The 23,934-nt window shown below is 41.2% G+C and overlaps 1 protein-coding gene across 1 annotated transcript in view; it reads left to right on the forward strand.

Annotated features, from left to right (window-relative positions):
• The window catches only part of rims2a (regulating synaptic membrane exocytosis 2a), a 154,205-nt gene that overhangs the window by 15,421 nt on the left and 114,850 nt on the right, over nt 1-23,934 (forward strand). Inside the window, exons 3-6 of the mRNA XM_026184935.1 lie at nt 9,088-9,120; nt 9,950-10,042; nt 14,902-15,112; nt 15,733-15,744. Coding sequence (XP_026040720.1) covers nt 9,088-9,120; nt 9,950-10,042; nt 14,902-15,112; nt 15,733-15,744 — 349 coding nt within the window. The remainder of the gene's footprint in view (nt 1-9,087; nt 9,121-9,949; nt 10,043-14,901; nt 15,113-15,732; nt 15,745-23,934) is intronic.

Below are 23,934 nucleotides of genomic sequence, written 5' to 3' on the forward strand. Positions count from 1 at the left end.
TTTCTAAGGCCCAGCTGTGGTAGCTGGCCAACCCCTTCCACACCGAGGCGCTTGCCCTCTCGCCGTTCCTCCTGCCCTGCCTATCGCGCCTTGCCAGTGCCCCGTGCCAGAGGAAGTTATCAGCACTTCATCCCCTGCCCCTAATCCTCTACGAGATGGAGAGAAAGTGTTAAGTAGCCCTTCTCCTGGCATTTACTGGAGAGGTAGAATGAAAAAAAAAGTGTCTCAAGATCTAATCACCCATCTTTAAATGAGCAGCTATTTTTAGCCCCCTCTCTCTCTTTGTTTAATATTTGGTAATGTACAGCAGAGGGGAAAGTACAGTAACACAGTCTTAACGTTACAGTAATTGTTTTAAGGTGATTTAACAGAGAAAAGAATGTTATACTCATAAATATACATTGTTTAGTGTGTAATTATATCTTCCAGCAAATGCATGAATTCTCATAAACTTAGTGCATTAAGAGTTTGAAGGAGCGGCGCCAGCTATGTTGCCCCGCCATGTTGAATACATTAGTGGAGATGGACATCACCATTTCGCCTAATCACATTTTATGTATGTGGCGAGACACTGCCCATATAAGTAGTCCACCTTATAATTTAGTCTTTCTTAATATGTCTTTCTCCTCCACCTCTTCATCTGCCTCCTCCGCCAATGTGCTCTCTTCCCTTACATCCACCTCATCCTCTTCATTCTCACCTCAAGCCTCATCTCCTGAACTGAAGTCAGGGCTCTACAACGTGGATAAACATGCTTATTTATTCTCAGTATTATCACAATTACTTGTTGTCAGCAGATTAGATATGTTTCCCTCCCATCTTCGGACAGCTGACCGACTAAACGCAACAACAGCAGGTTATAAGCTAATATTATACCAGCTAACGTTAGGCCACAAGTGTCCTAAAAGTCACGCTTTCCCTCTGATGAAGAGTTTGGTAATATTCTCACATTGTATAAGAGTTTACTCTCTAAGTGTCTGTGTCCAACAATGTTAGATTTACTTTAAAGATGTTTCGCTAACACCAGATAACAGCAGCTTACAGCGGCTAAAAACAGCTAATAGGGGCTAAGAGAGGCAAAAACAGCAGGGCTTATAGAAAAATTCAGGATATCCTTAACAACTCACCTCAGTATCGCTGACATCAGACAGAAGTGAGAGTCACTGACTCATCAAATGAGTAGACATGGACAACCCGAATATTGACAGCTGAGGTAAACAGTGGACTGTCAGCCTACACCCACTACAGATAAGCAGTTGGCCACAGTAGTTTCCCCTAAAGTGGCCACTGAAGCCAGGAAGGAAACAGAATAAGCACCAGTTTTTCAGGGTTTTTAGTGTAGTGGGGATAGCCTTATTGTTTATGAACTCCTATTGTTTTGTTTAAGCGTTAACAAAAAGTCTAAAAAAGCTAAATGATCATTAGACTAATTAGAGATTAGAGCACTCAGAGCGCTTTGACAAATGTAATCCATCTATTGCTCCCCACATGAACTCTTTACTGTGTCTCAATTGCAGGCGAGTTTAAGGGATTATTATTAAATAGACACTGTTGGCATATACCAGGTGGCAAGTTGTATCATACAGTAAATAAGCCCAGAGTAAAATTCTGCTGGGCCAGTCTCCGATGAAAGTTTTCCCTAACGGTTAGTTGCCTGTGAGTGATTTCAGACAGACATTAACCTCATCTCCTGGCAGTACTGACTGACCGGGATGTGTTAATGATATATGTAGTTTGTATTTACTCACAGAGCCAGATTACTCCCTTATGATCCAATTATCGCTCAGTCTGTAGTGGACTCAAAAGGTCTGTGGGGTCATTGCTTAGCCATGAGATCCTCTATCACAGATTTTCTGTTCCAGTGTTGTAGCCAAGGCCTTATATGACCCTCTGCTTAAAATCTGTCACCCACAGCGGGTTGCCAATATTCTGTTCTCAAACGATTTAAGGGGACATCTGTAATATTTCATTGCAGAGTATCTTCTCAGACACACAGTCAGTCAGTTCTGAGTGCAAAGGATCCCAATCAAGTGAACGCGCTGATGCATGTGGATCTAAATGCGCAGTAGAGGTGCTTTTGTCACGATCTGCAATAGATATTTAGTGATGAGCAGGCTTGTTGTGTTCTGCTCGTGGCAATCCCGGCCCTGTCAGTCTGTCCCTGAGGAGGAGACTGCCCAGTACACCTCATCATAGCCCTGCTGCTCTGCTGCTGTTCTGTCAATATGTAACTGAGTTTCTACTCAAAGAAAGTCAACTGAGAGTTATCTTCTAAAACTGCACGACATGTGCTGTGAGCTGCAGCTTATTTAGAATCAGTTAAATGTACATTATGCTTCTACTGGTCTTGTTTCCTTGTTTTTTAAAAATACTTTCTCATGGCAACTTAGACTGGGCTGTGTGGAAATATCGATTAAGGTTAGTTAAATAGTGTGCCATTCGGGTCCTGCTTGTTTCCTGGTTTCTGTTTCTTTGTTGCATGCACATTAGCTGTTGGTGAACCTGCTGTGGTGCAAGTTGTTACTGCATTGTCCAGTGCTGATTCAGGGCTTGTTACGCAGCCGTCGTATCAGTAATTTTGTCTTAACACAGCTGTGACACAGGAGCAGCAGTTTGAAGATTGCACTGTTTAAGTCGAGGTCTAGCTATGCGTGTTAGACTCCTCTCTCTGGTACATCAGAGATGCATCAACCCAGATCTCTCAAGGATCTCACCTCCCTATGAGTCAGATTTAGAATGAAGCTGATGCAGCTTTTTTTTTCTACAACAGTATCCTTCTTATAAAGTGCCAATTTGCATCCTTTTTGCTGTGGCTGGTGTTAAAAGCGTGTTCATCATTTCCTGTATAGATCTCTTTTTTAAAACATAAAAGTAATTCACAGCAACAAGTCCAAACTCATCAGCTACTTATACACTTAGCTGACAGTAAAGAATTAGAAAAATCTCACACAATGAAATGAAAACTTCTTTCAAGTGTACTTATAAAATTCAAAGAGAATCTATTTGTTTGGCTTCAGTAGGTCTGTAGTAGTTATCATCTTTGGTAATATTTTTGAATGACCTCACAGAGCCAATACATGACTATTTTTGTCCACAACACAAATACATTTATTTTGCAGTGATTCATTAAATAAAAAAGGAGCTAAAAGACAAAATAATAATAATAATAATAATAATCAGCTAATTGTTTCTAGAGCCTGCCACATTTATTAGCTGTTTGTGGATCTATCCACGTTATAAGTCTTGATGTTGCATACTTTGTCCACAAGAGGGCATTTTTGAACTTCCGCGTTTGGGATGCCACAAGCATAAAAACTGATCGAGTGAAATCGGGCGTAAACAAGTAAATAAAGAGCTACACATAAAAAATGTTGGAGAAATCCCATGTTTACTGTATCTGAAGGGAAACAAATATCATCTGATATGTCATAATTTCACCAAATGTCAGTAAAGCTACTTTCAGCTGCTCCCTTGACACACGGATCCCCTTCCAGACATAAAGGAGATTTGTGTTCCAGCTGGAATTAAATAAGCAACCTTTTGCTTGCCAAGTAAATCTGTTAACCACTACACTATTGGAAGCACGAAATAAACACAAAAATATCAGTACTCCACTGGTCAGGCTGTAATTGTTTCAGAGCTAACTCCTTCAGCTGATTGTCTGGCTTTTATTGAAGGGTGTTTACAAGATCTTTGAAAGTGTTGTGGCACGGAGGAGACCAAGTGCAGAGTGCAGAAAACAGTTTCTGCGCTGTGCAGCCCTGTGGCTTAATATAGATGAAAAGTGACAATGCAGAGCCTGAAAAGTTTTAGGTGTTTTCTGAAACAAGCATTTCAATGCTTTGCCTAAGTAAAAGTTTTAGCATCAAAACAAGACACAATGGCCCCTTTCTGAGTCATATGTGTTATATTACTGAGAAATTAATGCGTGTTTTATATTCTGCCAGGCAGCTTTTTATTTAATAATAAAGAATGGTAAAATATGCTGAAAAAGTAAAAAAGTAAAAAAAAAAAAAAAAAAGTAGAAGCAGAAAGCAGTAAAACAAGAAATATTAAAGTTCATATACATTCAGACTGCAATTCAGTAAAGCACTAGAGTAAATGTACTCTGTTAGAGTCCATCATTGGTCACATCCACACTCGCTGTCAGTGGTTTTGGCATTTTAAGATTAACGATCTGGGAGCATCAGGCAAGATGGGCACTGCCCCATGCCCCAATCTGGATACACATTCAGTAATTTGTAACTAGACAGGGATCCAGCACCTCTGTGGATGGCTGCTAGTTCTATGTGTTGCTGTTTTCTGGAAAAAGAAAGTTATCTCTTAGAAGCTTATGCAGCACATCTGTCCACTAGAGAGCAGTGCAGCATCAGTCATTGTGACTCAAAGCCACTGAGAAAAAGCGGAAACTGAAATCCAGGAGCAAATAAGAGTAAAGATAACAGCAGGATGTGACTTTTTAAAACTCCCGCACAAACTTACTCTAAACTCTGAACCATTTGTGTCTTTCATCTGTCTTTTATGTCTTGCGATGGTCTCATGTGATTGCAGAGAGCAGGTTAAACAGACAGAAAACAGGAGACTGCATCTGGCCTGGAGGCCTCCGCAGCAGCCAGGATCCCGAATACGTCACTTGTGACATTTTACACTCACTCATTTCACTGCCCCATGTCAAATAATACACAGAGCACTCACACACACACACACACACGCACACATGTTGATATGGTGTGCATAAATGCATAGTCAGATGCGCTCTCTCTCTCTCTCTCTCTCTCTCTCTCTCTCTCTCTCACTCACACACACACACTCTCACACACACACACACACACACACACACACACACAGCGCCCGGCAGCTGTCCAGGCAGGCAGGCAGGCAGGCAGCAGGCTCGATCAGATAAATATGAGGCTTGTAATGCGACCACAGAGACGGTGCTGATGGGATCAATAAGGAACGGCGCTGCAGGTCATCGGGAGAACACAGCGAGAGGATAAATATGGACTGGCTCATCGGAAAACAGAGCAGCGAGACTGATGGGTACACAGGACTATATCTTTTCTCGTGTGTTCTCTCACCCGTCCGACACAGATCAGATGGACAGATCTCTCACTTTTGCTGTGCTCTACCTCTCGCTAAACCAGACTGTTGTGAGGCTTCAGTGCTCCGTTCTGATGCTCTGTGTGACTCTGCTTTAGCCTCAGCATCTTTTTGGCAGTTTGAGTATGTATGTGAAGTATGGGATGTTAAAATGATGGGGTATTCTCAAATATGGCTTAACAGGCTTAATGTGTCATTACTAGGCTTCTATGGGCTGCCACTAATAAGGGGTAAAGTAAGGGTTACGGCTACTATTTTTAGTTGGGACTGTTTCAGAGGTTATTTAACACGTTAAACTTGAAGGTTGGCAGCCTTGCTTTGAAGCAAGAAGATCCTGGGTTTGAATCCACTAGCCAGCATCTGTGTAGGGCTTGCATGCTCTCCCCAGTTATTCTGGCTTTCTGCCACTGTCCAAAGACATGCATGTTAGGTTAAGTGGTCAATCTAAATTGGCCGTAGGTGAGAGCATGAATGCTCATGTCTATGTGCTAGCCCTGCAATGGACTGGCGACTAATACCTGGGCAACTTGCCTCTTGCCCTATGACAGCTGGGATGATGGGATGAAGCAGACAAAAACTGGATGCATGTAATCTAAATGTTTTTGGGATTTGGACAAAAATAGTTATATGGGCATATTGCCTTAGGTCCTGGTCATTTTATTAGCAATACATTAAAAAAAAAAAAATAGGTGAACCAGTAATGAAACTAATCATTATTTGCAGCACTACATGTAGGAATCAGACCAGTCACACACAACAAATTAGCTACTGTTGCTGTGATGGTCAGAATCAGACAAAATCCAATTAACACATTCCATTTCACACGGCTATATAAAGCCGGCAGCTCACTAGAATAAGCGGCGATCAGGTGTGCGGAGGTCTGGTGTGTGATTCTCAGCTGCAGATGTCTGTGTTTTGCTTTAAGTGACATTTGCTCCTAAACCAGGCGACAGCAGCTGAGCTTGCAGCGCCACTGATAGATGGTGTACAGACACAAGACGGTCACACGGTGCTTGCTGTTTGTGTCTGTGTCGGTGTAATTTTGGTGTTTTGTCCTGGTTGCACGTATTTTGAACTTCTAGAGATATCACTATATGAGATGCGCGTCATTTGAAGAGAATGCGTGTTAAGGGATGCTGCGTATGCAAGCTGTTACTCCTATATTTGTCCTGTTTCTGAGCTCCTGTGGTCATTAGAGGGGATGCATGTTATATGCTGCAGGACAAAAAAAGTTCTGGCTTCTTGCTTTGATTTCAGTAATGGAAATAAGTTTATATTGAATCTGCATTGTTTAAACATACAGATTGACATGCTCATTAGGTTAATTGGCAATTCTAAATTGGCTGTGGGTTTGGATGTAAGAGTGAACAGTTCTTTGTCTCAGTGTTACTGGTCTTATAGTAAACTAACAACATGTTCAGGGCATACCCCACCTCTCTTCCCGTGACAGCTGGGATGGGCTCCAGCCTCCCCTCATGACCCTGTTGGATAAGAAAATGAATGCCCTGATGGATGCTAGTATTGAGTTGCACCCCTTCAGAATAGATTGGCATGATATTGATACTGGCAGATTTTTGGGCAGCACCTTCATTACATGATCTCCACTTGCACCACTTCCAAAAGTTGCTCTGCTGGATTCAGATCGTTATTGTCGAGGCCATGCTTATTGTCATGTTCAAGAAACTACGCATACCCACCCTTATTTACAAGACGCTCTGGTTAAACTGTAACCACCTGCAAAAGCATGATGTATTATATACTACTACTGAATATGTTATTGAATATGTAGCAGACCGAGCAAATAAAGTTTCAAAATGATTCAGCGTTTTTACAGTAATTTGGATGTGCCCAAAGTTTTCCAGATGCTGTTGTTCATGCCTTGGTTGTAATACTCGTTGAAGTTAGAGCTGCCTTTCTATCTGTGTTTGAACCACGCAGACCATTGTTCTCCCTCATCAGTGAGGCATTTTCATGTCAAATGCTGCATTTGATTCCTTGTAAACCCTAGAAAAGCTGCTGCTTCCCAGCAAATCATCAAATTCTGGAATTCTGCCCATCTGCCACCAACAGCAACGCCAATTTCAAGTCACTTAATTTGACTTTCTTTAGTTTGAACTTCAGCAGTTCTTCCTGTCTACATATTTAAATGCAGTGAGTTCCTACACCGTGATGGACTCATTAGACAGTTGCTTCGGCTAAACAGGCCTAATCAACAAAGTAAGTGTATATACTGTACTTTATGTACAGTTGTTCTGATAGTAAGTTATTTAAATGATCATTTCTATGTATCAGTTCTACCAACGCAAACTGTAGGCCTGATAAATACCTCATTAGAATTATCAGCTGACATGGCAGCAGTTTGTCCCCTAGCTGACTTCTTCAAAGCTCCACACAAACATGTATTATAAGCTGCTTCATTTTATAATTTATTTTCAAGGCTGAATACACCAAAAACAAATCAAATCCCTCCCGTAGCATTCTGCAACGGTTTGGTTTTATTTTCTTAGTTATAAGAGGATTTCTTCCACTACATCAGTGCAAGGTAAATTGAATTTTGTTGGTGCGTGCTCATAGCACTTAAATCTGCAATTACTCTAGAAAATCCAGAGAACACGCTGTAAACTTTTTGCACTGAGACTATGTCTTTTATATATTGTAGTTCCAGTGAAGAACTTTCTGGAAGTTGCGAAGCTATATGTTATTTATCCCGAAGTCTGGGAAATAATAAAATAACATGATAACTGTGTTACATGGTTAATGTACTACTACGTATAAAGTTCTATCAGACACACACTTCAGTGGCTGCATCAGGGGCAATTTAGGGTTCAATAGTTCAGGATATTTCAATATGTGGACAGCAGAATTTTTAAGAACGATACCGATAGCAATACTAGGCAATTTAAAAATCTGACATACTGGCTGATTTTTCTCTTTTAATGTCACTACAATTATGGATGATTAAATCTTCTGCCTAGCTCTGCTCGAATCAGCTGGTTGTTATGTTTTCGTTGGATTCCAAACACATGTTGGCATCAGGAGAGCTGCAACATCAACACTCATAATGTGGTTGAAGGTGTTTTGTTTTTGTTTGTTTTTTTTTGTTTTGTTTTCATTTATTGGCCATTGTACATACAGATATATCTGTAAATAGGTAATATCAGCCAATGCATTGGCCCCACCAGTAGGTCGGTCAGGTTCTAATAATATCAATACTCATACTGTGACACCATATGAGTTATTTTTCCCCACTGAATCTTGTTAGTTAGTTATAGATTTTCAGACCACAAACTACACCTTGTGAACTTTCAGTGTAGGTTAAACCTCGCTGATGACTTGGTGTAGCTAATGTTTACACAGAATTAGTTACTACTTCCAACCTTGCCTCACAGTGCTGGTCAGCAAGTAATTGAAGGCAGTGCTCAAGTGTCACACAGCTGGACCGCACTCCCTGGTGGTTACTTTTAGCTTGTGTTTGTTGATCTTTTCCAGTGTTTCTGGAAATTGATGAGCTGATGCTGTTGATGATGGTGGGGGTCTTATCACTTATAGATCCACCTTAGTGAAGCTCTTTGTGCAATAGGGAGGCGGATTTGGATTTGAGATAGCCACAGCATCAAATTGAATGTTTGTCCACAGCAGAAGATTCAGTATGAAAGAGGGTGTTACTCACATGAAGCGGTCATTTTTAATTTAAGTGTTATCTGCGTCACTTATTTACATTACGTCATTTTTAAAATCTTCCTGTGAGTTTTCTTGTTTACTTTATTACCATTTTCACAGCTAAATTGTTGTTTTCATGAAATCATCATCTGTAATATATTTTTTAAATATTGTTCTTGTTAGAGCGGGATAATTATTTATGTCACACCCATCTTTAATGACATCCTCATTGTTTATTTTTTTCCCCCATCTTTTATTGTTTTCCTCATCTCTTTCTGTTTGATATGCACTGAGCTGCGCACACTTTTTTATTTTTTTATGTTTTAGGATCAACGAAGAACCAAAGCCTCAGCCGGCACAGTAAGTAAACTGCATTACCCAGTGTGCTCTAGGCTTTGACACTTCTTCCTGTCAGTCGATGCTGCGTGCTTCATGTGGCTTTCTCCTCTTTGTCTGGGAGTTTAATAACAAAAAGTCATTAATGTCTTGGAAAAGAGTGGCCCGTTTTAATGAATAACTTCTCAATGAGTGAATCAGGTCGTTGAATTTTGTGCTGTGCACTAAACAGCTGACTTCCATGACATCAATGACATCGGCTTCTCCTTTCTTCCAGCTTTTTTGCAGCTAGGTCCCCAGAATCTTTCCCTTGTTCCTGATATCTAACTGGCTGTTCATCTTCATTCAGTGTATCATCTGCACTCTGGTTGGCTGGGTAGTCTAGTAGTTCAACTGCTAGTGTGGAGTAGAGCCGCCTGTCCTGCTATTCTGTACTATAGCTGCATTGTGATTAGATCTACCTGCAGGGCTAACCAGTCAGACAACCTGACCCCCACTGCACCAAAAAGCTGCTATAAGTGACATTTACTGCAGCTCTCATTTCCATTGGCTGCAGAGCTTTCCTGCTTTTCTGTCCTTCCCTCAAATATAGGTCTGTCTGAGTCATCTTTCCTTCTTTATCTTTCTCTCTGTATTTCTGACACTGTGTCTGGTTGTCAGTGTTCCACTAATCGCTGCTCTGCCCGTGTCCCGGCCTCCTCCTCCTCTCTGCTCTGGTTATAGTGAATGTCCCTGCTATTTTCCCACTACTTAAGAACCAGCCTGCTTCCTAAAAGCCCCCTTTCTGAACAGATTGTTTTCTCACATGATGACTCATTGCGATGTTCCAGTCACACTTTGCTTATTTGAACAGGTGGTTTCCCTTTAGTGGGATCACTGAGCTGGTAAATAACGTTCTTCAGCCCCAGCAAAAGTCCCCAAATGACAAGGAGCCAGAGCAAAATGCGTAAGTAAAAGTACAGACCCCTTTTTGATCTTCTCCCAGCAGGAACCGACATATAGTGGTGGGTGAACCGAGCAGCTGGATTCACAGGTTGTTTGGCCATTGGTTGATGTGAGACAATGATTAGAAATTTCTCAGTTTGCTGGTTTAAGCACATAGGCGAGGGGTGCTGTGGAAGTGTTGTGCCACAATGAATTTAACTTTAATAAATGACATATTTATTGGCTGTAACAGGTCACTGATCAAGAAGACAGAGAGCGGAGTTAGTCTTATAATATATGTCGGTGTATTCTTAATCTTTGATCAGGACTCTAATACTAAATCCTGTATAAATCATTGTTTACTTTAAGGTTATTTTATAATAATTATTACATCTTTCCCTACCAAAATCCATCACTTATTAAATTCCTGTTAAAATTGAATCTTTCATTAACAACCACACAGATAAACATTTTAGCTAGCTTGATTTGTTTTTATGAGGAATAGAATATAGAGCAGGAAACCAGTTTCACAGCTGCTAGCTCCACCAAACTACGATAAGGTCAAAGTTGGGAGGTTGAGATAGTTGCTCCGTGTCTAAATTCAGATTGTTTAACATTGTAGAATTCAGACTTATTACTCATTTCTCTGAATTTCAATAGGGTACAGGGACATGTGGTGTACTCAGTTGAAATCTTTTGAATTGTTTATCACTATTGTCATGCTAGCTAGTGCATTTTGTGAACATTTGCAAACTATTGAGATTCTCAGCACTCATGTTAATTTCTTCTATGAAGGTGATAATAAATGAAGATAACATTTGTAGAAAACGTAACCACCAAACATCCCCACAAATGTGACTTTACTGCCTGTAAAAAATATGATGGTGTTAACTGCTGCTAGCTAGCATTACCTTGCTAATGGATCCTCCTCCTGATGGCTGAAACAGTGTAGATCTCTACGTCCTTCCACACTGTTTCAGCTTATTAAGTATGACACCAAGGCAATAATCACAGTTTTACACTTAAATCAATGAGTGTTAATGTGCAAGAAATAATATTCGTAATATAATATACTGATATACAGCAAAAAATATCATCTGTGTGCCTTCTGGAGCATTTTGCTTGTTTTAGCTTGAACAAAGCTTTGCTACTTTATATGATGTGGTGGTAGTGCTCCCAACAAACATTTTAATGTTGAATAACCATCAGCTGACGTTTTTTTGTTGACGGTCAAATAAGTTCCCAATTGAAAGCTGAACTGACGTGGCAGATGTTACCGCGATGACGGCTCAAAGTACTTCTTCAACATTGGCTGGACGTCATTTTTAAACTTTCCAGCAAGAGAATGTTTGTGTTCAAGAAATGTTTTCTACCATTTCTGGTATGTCTTTATTGATTAGTGAAGACTCAAACTGATGATATCAGGGTTGTGTGCTCATCACACAAGAAAAAAGTTTGGGTTGATAATCGTGACAATGGGCCAGAGGGGCAATAGAAACAGTCTGATGCCTTAAGTTTACCATTCAACAGATTAGACAGTTGTTAGACATATATGTTCTATTCTATTTGGACACAGCATCAAAATGGTCTGTCTGTGGTTTTATTTTTGCAGTTGTACAGCGAGATGTTTGACCAGGGAGATGTCATCAAAGTTTCAACCATGGGTTCTTATAAGACTTACTGTCAGAAGCAGCAACCACACAACAATGTGATAAACATTGCTGTGTGCAATTAGCTTGCATACCAGAGTATCAAGCATGCTATTGAAATGAATAAAAAACAAACCAAAGCAGAGTTTGTATGCTGCACGTAGTGGGACTGCTGTCTAGATTATTTAGCTGTAACAAAGTTTGTGAAAATCTGACATTGCAGACTTGTCAGCTCAATTCTTCTTCTGCCAATAAAGCAATTAAACTAGAGTTTAAAGTCAAACTCAAGACAGAATTGTGATATTTGGACAATCTGATTTGCACCCAGTAAGTTGCTTCATCTTGTAGAAATCAATCAATTAATCAGTAATCAATAAATCAATTAATAGACTCGCTGCTGATGTTTTAGGGTCAGCATGGCATAATAAAGACACCAGGAAGTTAGGATTCAGCTCCAGTGGTGTGTGACAAAAGAGGAATCCCAAGCCCTGTAGAGAGCTTGTAGCTCAGGCTTGGTGTTGATATGCAGACTCTGTCATACGTCCAAGCGAGAGTTTCGTGTTACGGCTGCTTATAGCTGCTCTGGTGTGGCAGAGAGGTAAGAGAGCTCCGACACGCTAGCTTGGGATGGGACAATGAGTAGCGTATGATTACTCGTCAGCAGCATCACCTATATTTGACCGAGTCTGACTGGATAAGCAAGAATGGGTACTGTGTACCAGCTGTTGGCTGCCATGGGATTCTACTCTGACTGTACATTTATTCTGTTTTACTCAGTAACTTATTTCCTGAATTTGATTAGTCTGGGATAGTTGTCTCTTTACTTTTGGGATATTTCATTTATACAGCAAGATGCATTTGGACACTGACAGTAAACTCCTAATTGTTCCCTTCTACACCACTGTATTTGATTTTGACTAAAGTTATCAACTTCTAATTAAAGTATAGACTTTCAGCTTTGATTTAAGGAATCATAATATTGCATTTACAAGTTGTTAGTTACCACCAAGTCTAGACATAGTGATTCCAGTTTTTAAAGGTTCAAAGTTATTTGACAAATATAATTACTACCATCTAAAATATCTTTAATACTTGGATGCAAGTCATTTGCAGTGATGGACTCTGAAGTCTGTTTTACAGCCACCATCAGTTACTGCTAGTTTGGCTTTAGTTTTGTGTTAAGTAAATACAACACATGCTCAGTTGGGCTCACAGCAGGTTACAGACTCTTTGTATTGGCTATCACATAAATTTTAATTGCTCTTAACTTATCTTGTTTCTTGATGTTACTTAGTCTCCTCAGTCCATTCCTTGTTTCCAAGGAACGTACCAGAATGCTGACCTGGCCTCTCCTAGGACTGCTTGTTTTTTACACCTTACAGTGACCTTGTTCAATTGAATTGCCGCATCTTTGGACCACATAGAACTTTACTCTCCTTAATCTGCCCTGAACACGATTGCACACCTGGCAATGAAACAGGTCATTAATCAACTGTAAGTCATAACAGATAATGCTATATTTTGGATAACTCTTGGTTTAAAGCTAAATGTCTTCACTGTTCTGGTGTAGAGAGGCAAACTTATGAAAGTTGCATTACTCTTTATGACCTTGACTTTGTATGCAGTATACGCTTTACCCTGCTTAAACAGGTTATTCTTGCTATGTGTTATCTGTTTTAGTGACAGATTTGCATCAGCAACTCTTTTTTTGTCCCACCAAAAAGGTTTGAGTGACTGTTAGAAGTGGTCTGTGTAAGTGACCTTGTCTGGCGCATATTTCTCTAAATGCTTGACTGTAAGGGGAGATAAGTGAGAAAAAACACAATTGTTTGTACTCTTATTTCCTTTATCCTGGGAGACTAGTCTTTACCTCTTGTATCATATTCTTGATCAATCTGTTATCAGCCCCTCTGTCAGTAAATGAGATTTGGTGGGATCTGTTAAACAAGGGTACACACTAATCTCTGCTGGTAAACACAAAAGGCTCTGACACAATTAGCCCTTTAATCCCTCGGTGGGTACAACGTGGGGCATGCCTGTGGCACTCGATCTAATGTTCAGATGGCACAGTTACTTGTGCACATTACCACACACCCACACATAGACTCGAAGTGGCGTGTGTGGACCTTACGTTTGGGCTCTAAAGGTCTAGTTGTGAGCAAAGGAAACACGTTTATCTCAAATGCAGAGCTGTATGTGGTAAAAGGATAGCTCTGCTCAATAATTCACAAGCGCTAATGAATGTTGCAGGGGATATGTGGGCTGAAACCAATTCTAATCGCCATATTATGAAGTCAGCCCAGTGTTTAGTTTCCAAGGAGACGCTCAATTGACATGTGTCATACAAAATGCATGTGAAGAGCCCGTGCTTTTTTAGGAGCCTCTGAGGACTTGTTAGGAGTTAAGCAGCCACTGTATAAGATCAGATGTAATGTACCAGTAGGAGGCCATCTATAGGACACAAGGAGTAACACAATAGAGGCAGTAGCAATGACAAATGATTGCCTGAGCATAATACACCAGAGCAGTAATAACTGTGTGTATCTGGAAGATGATTATCTAACAGTATGGCTCCGAGGTGTGCTCGGTCTCACCTTACAACGGTCCTGATATAGAAACACAGGTGCAAATGATTCATTAAACGCAATGGAACCTGAGAAAGTGGAATTAAGTGATGTTCTTAAAGTTGCAAAGCAAATTTGATACCCACCCCCACCGTGTTTTAGGCGAAGCGCGATATCAAAGGAGGAGCTCAGCTTTGAAGCTACTGAGGTCATGGCGTCTGCTTTTCCTTTCAAAATCTAACACACTGCATACGTCTGAGGGTATATCACTTAGTCAGCTGACAGCAGAAGCTTTTTGTGGAAGTGTGATTTGGAGAAAAGGACTCAAGCCACGAGTCATCCAACAAGGATAATTCCAGTGTGAAACGAGTCTCCCACACTGCCACAAGCGTGCACTGGACACTCTAACAGTGCGATACTTACGGCCTTTGTTATATATACTCTATGTCAAGATTGATCATTCAGACTTATCTAATCCATAATAATAGTTTGTTTGTAGCATTTTTTCCCACTCATCCTGAATAAGACATAGCACTTCTGGAGTACAAAAAAAAGGCTGTATGAGTAAAAAAAAATCAATGATATACCGATGTTCAATTTTTTAATTGGTCACCAACCCGTATCTCCTTTTTTTTTTATTAACCTCTGCCCTTCCCATTTGCTTGCAGAAAATTGCACCAGCAGTTTGAGTCATATAAGGACCAGGTTAAGAAGATGGGGGAGGAGACAAAGCAGGGTCAGGACCAGAAGAGCGAAGCCCCAACCTGCGGGATCTGCCACAAAACCAAGTTTGCCGATGGCTGTGGCCACCTCTGTTCATATTGCCAAACGAAATTCTGTGCTCGGTGCGGAGGACGAGTGTCTCTGCGGTCAAATAAGGTAATGCCGTGGTTGGTATTAAAGACACACACTCCCACATGTGCTGATGCCCCACCCAGGCAATGTGGGTTTTTTTGTTTTGTTTTTCATATGTTTGTATTTAATACAAGGTTATGAAAGTTTGCTGTAAAATCATAGTCACGGCGATTGAGCCAGCAGTGTCTCTAATGGCAACTAATGTTTTTCAGATCATGATCGTGTACTCCAGTCACATGCCTTCGTTTATAATTCTTCTTTCTCTGATGTGTTCATTCACAGCTATAGACGTTTACACGTTAACGTACAGCTCTTCCATTTGACCACTCGAGGGAGCTGTCCCTCCTTTTTCTTGTCTCATAGAGGAGCCCGATGACTGCTCTCGTATAATGTGGCACTTCGATGCCCAGCTAACCACTGTACAAGACTATGCTAAAGCTTTTAGGCCTTTTAAATGTGTGTTTTTATTTGATGCTGTTCAAAAATGTGCTGATCGAGTATGTGACAGTGCTACGAGGACCTACTAATGCCACTCACAATCTCTCTCTCTCTCTCCCCCATCTTTCCTGCCCCCTCTCCCCTCTAATCTGTCTCCCCTCTTTATTTCTTTCTGCTGCATTCCTGCTCTCATGGAATTGCAACAGGAGGACAAAGTGGTTAGCAAATTATTTTTTTGTGTTTCTTGGGACTGTCTGAACACAATCATGGTTCATAAAATGCTGAGATATGCATAAATACACATACAGCAGCCAAGACAGATGGGAAGTGAGCATGAGAGGTGCTGATTAGTTTCATCTGTGAGTCATGTCAGTGTTGAAATAAAGGTTAACTAATACGAAATACATACACAGAGAGAGCCATTTTACACTAGGACAATACAAAGACTGCAGTCTTGAAAGACAGAATAGAGCAGGGGTACTGACAGCAGGCTTGTTTTCAAATAATCAGCTAAATATGATCATTTTAAAATTTTATATTTTTATTCTTGGATTGCAGTTGAAAACAATCCTTATTTTATTTTGCACGAGGTTTGGTGTAAACCTCCAGTTCATCCTTTGTCTGAAAGAGCCATTTCTTAGCTCCTTGCTTTTAAGCCAACATTCTTCTGATTTGCTGATGTTGATACCAGTGCAAGTACTAGTACTTCAACCTATAAAGGCAGCTAACTTAGACGATAGAAACAAAGCATCAATCCTATCATCTCGTAGTATCGATCCGATACTAGCAATATTAGCATTGGTATTGATACTATCGATATTTGAATCGATCTGTGAGCATGTACCATTGTAACATTGGTAAATTTACTGGTTCTTGTATAGCAAGTTTCTACTCAATTTGAGCATTAAAAGTGCTTTCTTTATGTCTCATTCACCCATTTGCACACACACTCAACTCACATTGCCTTTGGCATGCATGGGAGCAGGGAATCAAACTCCCAACCTTCACGATTAATTTCTGACCTGGTCTACATCCTGAGCCACAGTCACCCCACCTTATATAAAGGAAAAACATTTCAGAAAAAGCATAACACATCATCTTTAAAAATAAATAAATAATAATGTGTTATTTCTAAGGCGTAGACTTTATATAGGTATAATATTTAATACAGGAGTGTCCTTTCAAGCTTAATATTGACATTCAAATTAGACCTGACCTGTATTTAAATATTTTGATTAAAATAATTTGAATTAAATAAAACAGGTAACTTTTCTAAGTTGGCGACTGTTTTTGAATTTATTTATTTTTTGCTCATAAAATACCATGCCTAGCCTCAATGTTCCCGCATCATTCCCAATATGTAATCTTCCACATGATGTAGCGCACAACACTATAGATTTACATTTGGCAATAATCTGTAAGTGTGTAATGAACTAAAGATGTACACCATCGCCGGGCAGGTCAATGCACAACAGGAGGCCATATCAGTGTACATGTATACAGGGAGTGCAGAATTATTAGGCAAATGAGTATTTTGTCCACATCATCCTCTTCATGCATGTTGTCTTACTCCAAGCTGTATAGGCTTGAAAGCCTACTACCAATTAAGCATATTAGGTGATGTGCATCTCTGTAATGAGAAGGGGTGTGGTCTAATGACATCAACACCCTATATCAGGTGTGCATAATTATTAGGCAACTTCCTTTCCTTTGGCAAAATGGGTCAAAAGAAGGACTTGACAGGCTCAGAAAAGTCAAAAATAGTGAGATATCTTGCAGAGGGATGCAGCAGTCTCAAAATTGCAAAGCTTCTGAAGCGTGATCATCGAACAATCAAGCGTTTCATTCAAAATAGTCAACAGGGTCGCAAGAAGCGTGTGGAAAAACCAAGGCGCAAAATAACTGCCCATGAACTGAGAAAAGTCAAGCGTGCAGCTGCCAAGATGCCACTTGCCACCAGTTTGGCCATATTTCAGAGCTGCAACATCACTGGAGTGCCCAAAAGCACAAGGTGTGCAATACTCAGAGACATGGCCAAGGTAAGAAAGGCTGAAAGACGACCACCACTGAACAAGACACACAAGCTGAAACGTCAAGACTGGGCCAAGAAATATCTCAAGACTGGTTTTTCTAAGGTTTTATGGACTGATGAAATGAGAGTGAGTCTTGATGGGCCAGATGGATGGGCCCGTGGCTGGATTGGTAAAGGGCAGAGAGCTCCAGTCCGACTCAGACGCCAGCAAGGTGGAGGTGGAGTACTGGTTTGGGCTGGTATCATCAAAGATGAGCTTGTGGGGCCTTTTCGGGTTGAGGATGGAGTCAAGCTCAACTCCCAGTCCTACTGCCAGTTTCTGGAAGACACCTTCTTCAAGCAGTGGTACAGGAAGAAGTCTGCATCCTTCAAGAAAAACATGATTTTCATGCAGGACAATGCTCCATCACACGCGTCCAAGTACTCCACAGTGTGGCTGGCAAGAAAGGGTATAAAAGAAGAAAAACTAATGACATGGCCTCCTTGTTCACCTGATCTGAACCCCATTGAGAACCTGTGGTCCATCATCAAATGTGAGATTTACAAGGAGGGAAAACAGTACACCTCTCTGAACAGTGTCTGGGAGGCTGTGGTTGCTGCTGCACGCAATGTTGATGGTGAACAGATCAAAACACTGACAGAATCCATGAATGGCAGGCTTTTGAGTGTCCTTGCAAAGAAAGGTGGCTATATTGGTCGCTGATTTGTTTTTGTTTTGTTTTTGAATGTCAGAAATGTATATTTGTGAATGTGGAGATGTTATATTGGTTTCACTGGTAAAAATAAATAATTGAAATGGGTATATATTTGTTTTTTGTTAAGTTGCCTACTAATTATGCACAGTAATAGTCACCTGCACACACAGATATCCCCCTAAAATAGCTAAAACTAAAAACAAACTAAAAACTACTTCCAAAAACATTCAGCTTTGATATTAATGAGTTTTTTGGGTTCATTGAGAACATGGTTGTTGTTCAATAATCAAATTATTCCTCAAAAATACAACTTGCCTAATAATTCTGCACTCCCTGTATATGTATAACATGCATTTCCCAGAGTTCTCTTAGCGCTCGCCTTCCCGTGTTTAGCCGTTAAAGTGACAGACTGCAGGCTGTGGAGGACACTGCATACCAACAGGCTCAGCAGAAACACAGAGCGACATCTGTCCAGCTGCTCCCTATAATGCCAAGACCCCCATTTGTAAGGGCTTCCATTGTTCACTGCTAGATAATAGCTGAGAGATCGGTTACCATGTTGTACAGATGGTGTTGAGTAATAACAGTGGCAGCAGGCTGGTGATAGACAGTCAGGGCAATGGCAGCTAGACCATGTGATGTGCCTCTTATCCAGTGCCAGCTATTTATCTGGTGATGCCCCAGTGTCCTGGTGTACAAGGTCACTTCTCCATACAGACCATGAGTATGGGAGTGTTACACCAAAAAGAACTGAATCATTTTGTAATGATAGGACATTCTAAAGTAATGTATGTCTATATGCACTGACATAAACACTTGATCCCAGTGCAGGTGAAAATATATGTCTCCTCTTGCTGCTCTCAGTAACATCACTATCACAGTGCTTGGCAGTGCTGTCATACTTTTGAATATTTTTTTGCAGATCTGCATGTGAAATGTGTTGCAACGCTCGTCTGCAGCAGGGGAGCAAAGTAAGCATTTATGGCAGGAAGCAGAAGTTCAGCTGACAGGGTCGGTCAGAGGGTCAGCATAAAAATAAGAAACAGAGGTGATGAGTGTGAAAAAGCAAAGAGGCGTTTTTCAGTTTTTGATGTTGGTGTGTGCTACCTCCACAACACAAACCAATACAAAAGACCACTCAGGGCATTAGTTGATCACTATTGTCATATTGAACTGATGGACAGAAGCTTTGATTACTCCCGCGCGAACAAAGGGACACATTGCGGCGTGCCTTGACGGTCTGGTGTCTAAGCTTGTGTGTCAGTGAAAGAGGTGGTGGCGGCGGGGGTGGTGAAATCTGCCCTTTTTCCATCCGTCTACTCTTTCCCTCTCTCGCAGATGGTGACAGCAGTGGCGAGAGAGATCTTGTTCTGTGAAACGCCATTGAATATTTACAAGTGTCTATGCCGGGAACAGCAAGAAGAGATATGACACGCTAGAATATGATATAGCGTAGAGGGACCGAGAGTTAAAACAGCTGGTAAAGAAGTTTAGGCGAGATGGAGGTTTTCTGCTCACTAACCCTGAAAAGCTCAATTGACTCTATGACTCTTGTAGTGTAGCCACATTAATCGCTTTATCTTATCGCAACAAGCTGAATAATGGATGTAAAAACAGTGATAAGAGTGTGTGTTGATAATAATCACTGCTCAGCAATCGTGCCAGGTAGCTTAGCCTCTACTTCAAGCAAAAAAAACTTCCGAGCAACTTTCTTTTTTTTTTCTTCTTCTTTTTTTTCTGTTCTCAAAATTGGAAATGCCTTTGATATAGATAAACTGTGTGTCAGTGTTGTGAAGTCTTCAGAGTCCCTGCTTGTAGCGGTAGAGCACCCCCACCAATTTCCTCTGATGTGGCTTCAAAAAGGGCCTGAGGAATCAACAGTCTCCGGGGAGGAACTCATTTGCGATTAAAGCAACTCTTGAAGATGTTACATGTGCTTCCTGGACCCTCGACATTCCTGCTATAAAATAGAAGCGCAAGGACGACGCTACTTTGTTGGATTCTATTTCCTTTTTAAAAAAAAAATGTAATGAATCAAAGAAAAATTATGACTCTATAAATGGCACCAGTGAAATTGCTTTCACCATTAGAACAATGCTCCTTGATGGTGTACTACTAACTGTTTTCTGATTTCATAGAGATGCACCTTTTTCATATGTGCTGAGCATGCACGTGATGTTACAGTAGTAATGCAGTTAGAAATCCCTTTAATAAATGTGTTCCAACGTCTTGAAATATGACATAACTGACGCACAGATGCGTTTTTTCAGCTCTATGCTGTGATACTGATGCCACCTATTTATGACTGAACCTGCAGAGCTTTGTAACCTGGCTAATTATACATTTACCTCAGCTATATATATATCTGTGATAGAAAGCATGAAAAATGCACATCTCGTCATTTTTTTCTCTCCAAATGTAGCTGTACAAGGACGTTTCTGTGCTTTCTTTCATAGTAGACAAAATGCTGCTTGCACATGTTATGGGAGGAGGGGGGGGGCAGATTTCACATGAGGGTAGAAGCTTGGTATAGACTGACGACACCTCATCACCCGGCTCAGTTCCTCAAGTGATTTTATCGCTGTTTCGCTTGTTTTTTGTTTTTTGTTTTTGCTTTTTCTCCTCGCGTGGGTTCAACATTTTGCGACTCCTGGTCCAGCGGCAGTGTGACACGAGGGCAAATGCACGATGACGCGTTTGTTTTCCAGTCTCTTTGCGGAGGCTCTGGGTGCATTTCCAGCACAGACTCTAGTGTTCCTGTGAACGCTAACTGCGGGAGGGGGGAACAGCGGCTGTAGCTGTTGTCCGTTGTCTGCCGGAGTGTGGGAGCAGAGCTGGGACGCGTCGCATATGTAATCAGCTCTTTTAGGTCCAGCAGAGCTCTGACTCTCTGTTCCAGATGAACTCACACAGCGTGATTTGACGCGTTACTGCTCACCTCACATGTTTGGGTTTTGGGGTTTTTTTATGTTTTGTTTTTTCTCGGAGAGACGCTGCTGACATTCAGTCCGGGACTGTTTGCACGGATGGATCCAGTATAACGGCACAAGCAGGAATTGAGGAATTGAGGCTTCTGTGCAGTCCGTTATCGCTTTGTTGGAAAGAATTAAGGGAATAAGGCTTCGTTGGTCGGTTTTCTTGGATCGGATGTGGCCGGTTGATCCCCCCGGTGTTATCTTCACGGTGTTTTCAGCAGCTGCTGTCCGGCAGACAGGCAGGCAACCCGGTGTCAGCGCTCGGAGCTGTCCGCGGTGCTGAAGGTCGGAATCGCTTCTTGGCTTTCAGGAGCAGAAGCCTCTGACGGTCCTCAGCACGTTATTGGAATGACTTGGAGAGACGGCTATCTTTGTCTCAGCGGCATCATGGGTAAGCTGAACGAGCTTCAGAGTGACAACATCGCGGTTTTGTTTGTTTGTTTGTTTTTTGCTGTTTTTTTTTTAACCACTGGTCATTTTGTTTGCCATAAAGGTGGCCGTTTCAGTTCAGCACTCTGGCCGAACACAGCATGTGTTGCAGCAATTTCTTTTCAGAAAATCCCAAATCAGATTCCTTTTATCCTACCGACAGTACTGCATGTGTTTGTCTCCACTGAGCGCGCAGTGCCAGTCAAAAAACAAAACCCCCCGTTTTTAACACGTTTATTTGGGTCACAGAGAGGCTGAAGGGGCTGTGGGTCTGACAGGCATCAGCCATTTTTGTGTGAATCCATACACTGGTTTTCCACAGCAGTCCCCTCCTCTTTCTTGTGTCTCTTGAACTTCAAACAAGGAGCATAAATATTCATCAAGTCTATTATTATTACTGCCGCGCAACACTAAAATTAGAAGCTCATTAAAATGTAATTCACCACGTGCAGCCAGTGTTAGGGCATGTGAATGTAGGCGCTCTCCTTGCGTTAGTATTGGCTGGAATACACACTTACAAAACAACAAAAATAATAATGACACCCTGTAAACCTTTCATTCTAGAGAAGTGCCTCAAAACTCCTCAAACTGAATATGCATCTTTAATAGGATGTAATAAGGGAAATATTGGGTGATAACCTCTGCTGAAACATGCTATGTTACCCTCCTGGTGCATTCTGTTCCCTTTCATAAGGCCAAAGTGTTCAGATCTCATCCACTCTGGACTGCAGCTGGATACTTTGTGATGCCCGTGTGCTTAAGCTGGACTCTGTCCAGGTCAGGATGTTCTGAGGAACACTTCACTACCCAAACAATGAGTCTTTAATGAGCGGTTCAGTTCACCCCAGTTCAGGTGAAGCAGGGAAACAGGGATGCAATATGATACCTATGACAGTTCATTTACTGCCCCATCAATATTGCAGCTTGTTGCTGCTTTAGCTGTAGATGAGCTTATTTTTGTCTCTATTGGGCAGCTGATATGCAACAAATTTCACAGAAAACCTCCAAATGCAATCTTCAGTTGGAATCGTGGCACGGACACTCAGCAGGGTTTCTTTATAACTGTTAAACAAATGAATGTGGCACAGATGTCACCAGAAGCTCCTCATCTCGATTTGAAATAGCATCCTGTGACGATGTTACGGATGAATGAGTGTAAAATGAATGAATCTAAAAGTGTCATTTAACGCTGGAGCTGGCTTTCTGCTTTTCTTGTTTTTTGCCTGGAAGGATACTGCTGATTCACTCTGGAGTGTTAAATAATGTTGCAGTGTCATTTAACGGCCACAAGAGAGAGCTCGGTGCTCTCTGCTTACTGCAGATCCAGCAGCTTTGTGAGGGGATGTCTCTTTCAGGAAAAAATTGAATGGAGCATGCACAACAGTGTTTAATATGTAATGGACATTGCTGATGGATACATGTTGTTGTCTTTACTTGTTGGCTTATTCACAGAAGAAAAAAAAAGGGGGGGGGGGGTGTCAAAGATAACCTCTCCTTCAAAGACATATGTGAATGTGCACTGCCAATTCCCCAAGAACACACCCACTTTTTTTGGAAGATGATATTTGCTGCTACCCTAAAAAACAAACCTTTGGTCTGATGAGAAAGTATTGGAAAGGAAATTATTTATTGATCCTGTGGCATGTGGTGTGTATTTCCCTTAATTCACTGCCTCAGTAAGCAGCCTATAGCAGGTTGAATAGAGTATCTATCTTCCAGGTGTTTTGGACAGGGTGGTAGCGCTTTATTTTTTTAAATTTTTTTTTATTTTTCTATTTTTAACTGCAGGTTCAATGACTATGAAATGTGCAAACACAGAGAGAAATGGTCCTGCCTGAGGGCCACAGCCCCCAAACCCGCTGCCTGCGCTCAGCCGTGAAGAGTTGAGCCAAAGGGAAGCGCGTGTGTTTGAGAGTCTGGAGCAGAATGGCTGCAGTGATAGTGAAAATACCTGGGGCTGTTACAGCTGCTTGACCAGTGTGTGTGTGTGTCATTGTGAATGCATTCATCTACTGTGGAGTCTTTTTGTCAATGTTCTCTGCAAATGAATGGAGGTTATAATAGTTTCCTGTCAGTGTGGGTTGAGCTCAATCTGTCTTTGGATTGCATCCCTGGATGGACTGTTAGCAGCCTTATGCTGTGTGGTGTCTGCCAGTGTGACTAAAGACAAACCAACGTGCTTCCGTTACTGTCACACATCTAGTACTGTGCTACAGCATGAGATCTTATCTCTACCGTCAAAGTTTCAGCAGATTTCTTATTTTTGGGTTGAATTTG

This window comes from Astatotilapia calliptera, chromosome 11, assembly GCF_900246225.1.
Source record: "Astatotilapia calliptera chromosome 11, fAstCal1.2, whole genome shotgun sequence".
Classification (NCBI taxonomy): Eukaryota; Metazoa; Chordata; class Actinopteri; order Cichliformes; family Cichlidae; genus Astatotilapia; species Astatotilapia calliptera.